At 36.1% G+C, this 1,311-nt stretch overlaps 1 protein-coding gene across 1 annotated transcript; it reads right to left on the bottom strand.

Moving 5' to 3' along the window:
- Positions 1 to 24: 24 nt before the first annotated feature.
- Positions 25 to 1,232, bottom strand: LOC116350229 (the record flags this gene model as incomplete). The annotated part of the gene is made up of 3 exons (XM_031781970.1): positions 1,202 to 1,232; positions 626 to 1,099; positions 25 to 132 (listed from the first exon to the last, which is right to left on the bottom strand). Coding segments are annotated over exons 1-3 (613 nt in total), but the record flags the coding sequence as incomplete, so codon positions are not given.
- Positions 1,233 to 1,311: the final 79 nt, after the last annotated feature.

Here is a 1,311-nt window from a genome sequence, read left to right as displayed (position 1 = left end):
CCGGTGGATTTGGACATCGTCCACCTTCATCCATACAATATGGCGGTGGACAATTATTTATTCCATCGTGTTCCAGACTCTTTGATATACATGTGTCATCGTAGCATCGTAACAAATTATCATGACCGCAATCTGATGGGAAAAAAAGAGACAAAAAACAATTAAATTAAAAACAAATACATTTCAATTTTGCATAGAGCACAACAGTCCATGTCTTTCATCAGTATCGCACTTAATATTTCACACATAAGCAACTACTTTATTTTTGTTTCATTTGTTTAAGTAGACGTTTTTTTAAGTGAACCACACAGTGCTATGGATGTTTTTAATATAGGTCTAGAGCTGTTACAGGCACCGCAAAGGTGCGACCACTTTTCTTGTAAGTCCTGATCTTTCTTGTGCGGCAATGGAAAGATTATATGAAATAAGTGCGGGAACTAATGCCCGCTCTTCTACGGTGCCAATAATAGCTCTCAATCAGTTAAAAAGTTCCGCAACTTCTGGGTTTCTATATTTTTCCAATGAAATTGTGTGCTCCACCCAATGTTTTGACAGAATAATTGACTACAGAATGTTCTATGAAACCAAATGAAACAATTCGCAAGTGGATTTAAGCATCGTTTACCTTCATTCGCTGTAAAAACTAGTTCAACATCAAGCGTATTATCGATATTTTTGAGCGGTACAAATCTATCCAATTTCAAAGTCACCTCGATGATACCGCCACCTTCTCCAAAATAAATTTTGCGCATATCTTCGACCGATGCATTCAATTGGCCACAGTACTTGGGTGATTTTGTATCGCCAAATTTGAATCGAATATAATCGATACAATCTTCGGAATTGGAATTTTTTCGTAAGTTTAATCGACGTATCGATACAAAAACGCCACGATTCCGTTGCTTTTCACCATCAATCATAGCAACCACACGAAATTTACAATCGTCGATCCGTTTGAATGTCGATGAATTCCATGACAAATGTACCAATGCGGCCGAATCGCCCATTTCACCTAAATGCACCTCTTTCATATTTCGCATGATTGTGTTGAAACTTTTCAAAAGACTATCAGCGGGCGGACATAAGTCGTTTAAATGACCTGCAAATGGTAAATAATTCAGAATGCACCAAAATTTTCCAAAAGCCAATAAAAAATCAATATAAATATGCACATATGAATGAGATATTGTATCACACTTACGCGTTTGATAGGCAAACACTTGGTTCAACATAAATAACAATATGTTTATAACTAGTATTTTCAAATTCATGGCAGCTAATTTACTTTTTTACAGTCCTGAAAAACAAATG

This window comes from Contarinia nasturtii, unplaced genomic scaffold, assembly GCF_009176525.2.
Source record: "Contarinia nasturtii isolate CC-2019 unplaced genomic scaffold, AAFC_CNas_1.1 Cnas_scaffold_3912, whole genome shotgun sequence".
NCBI lineage: Eukaryota > Metazoa > Arthropoda > Insecta > Diptera > Cecidomyiidae > Contarinia > Contarinia nasturtii.
The sequence above is the reverse complement of the archived record's forward strand: the minus strand, read 5'-3'. Positions and strand labels throughout refer to the sequence as shown.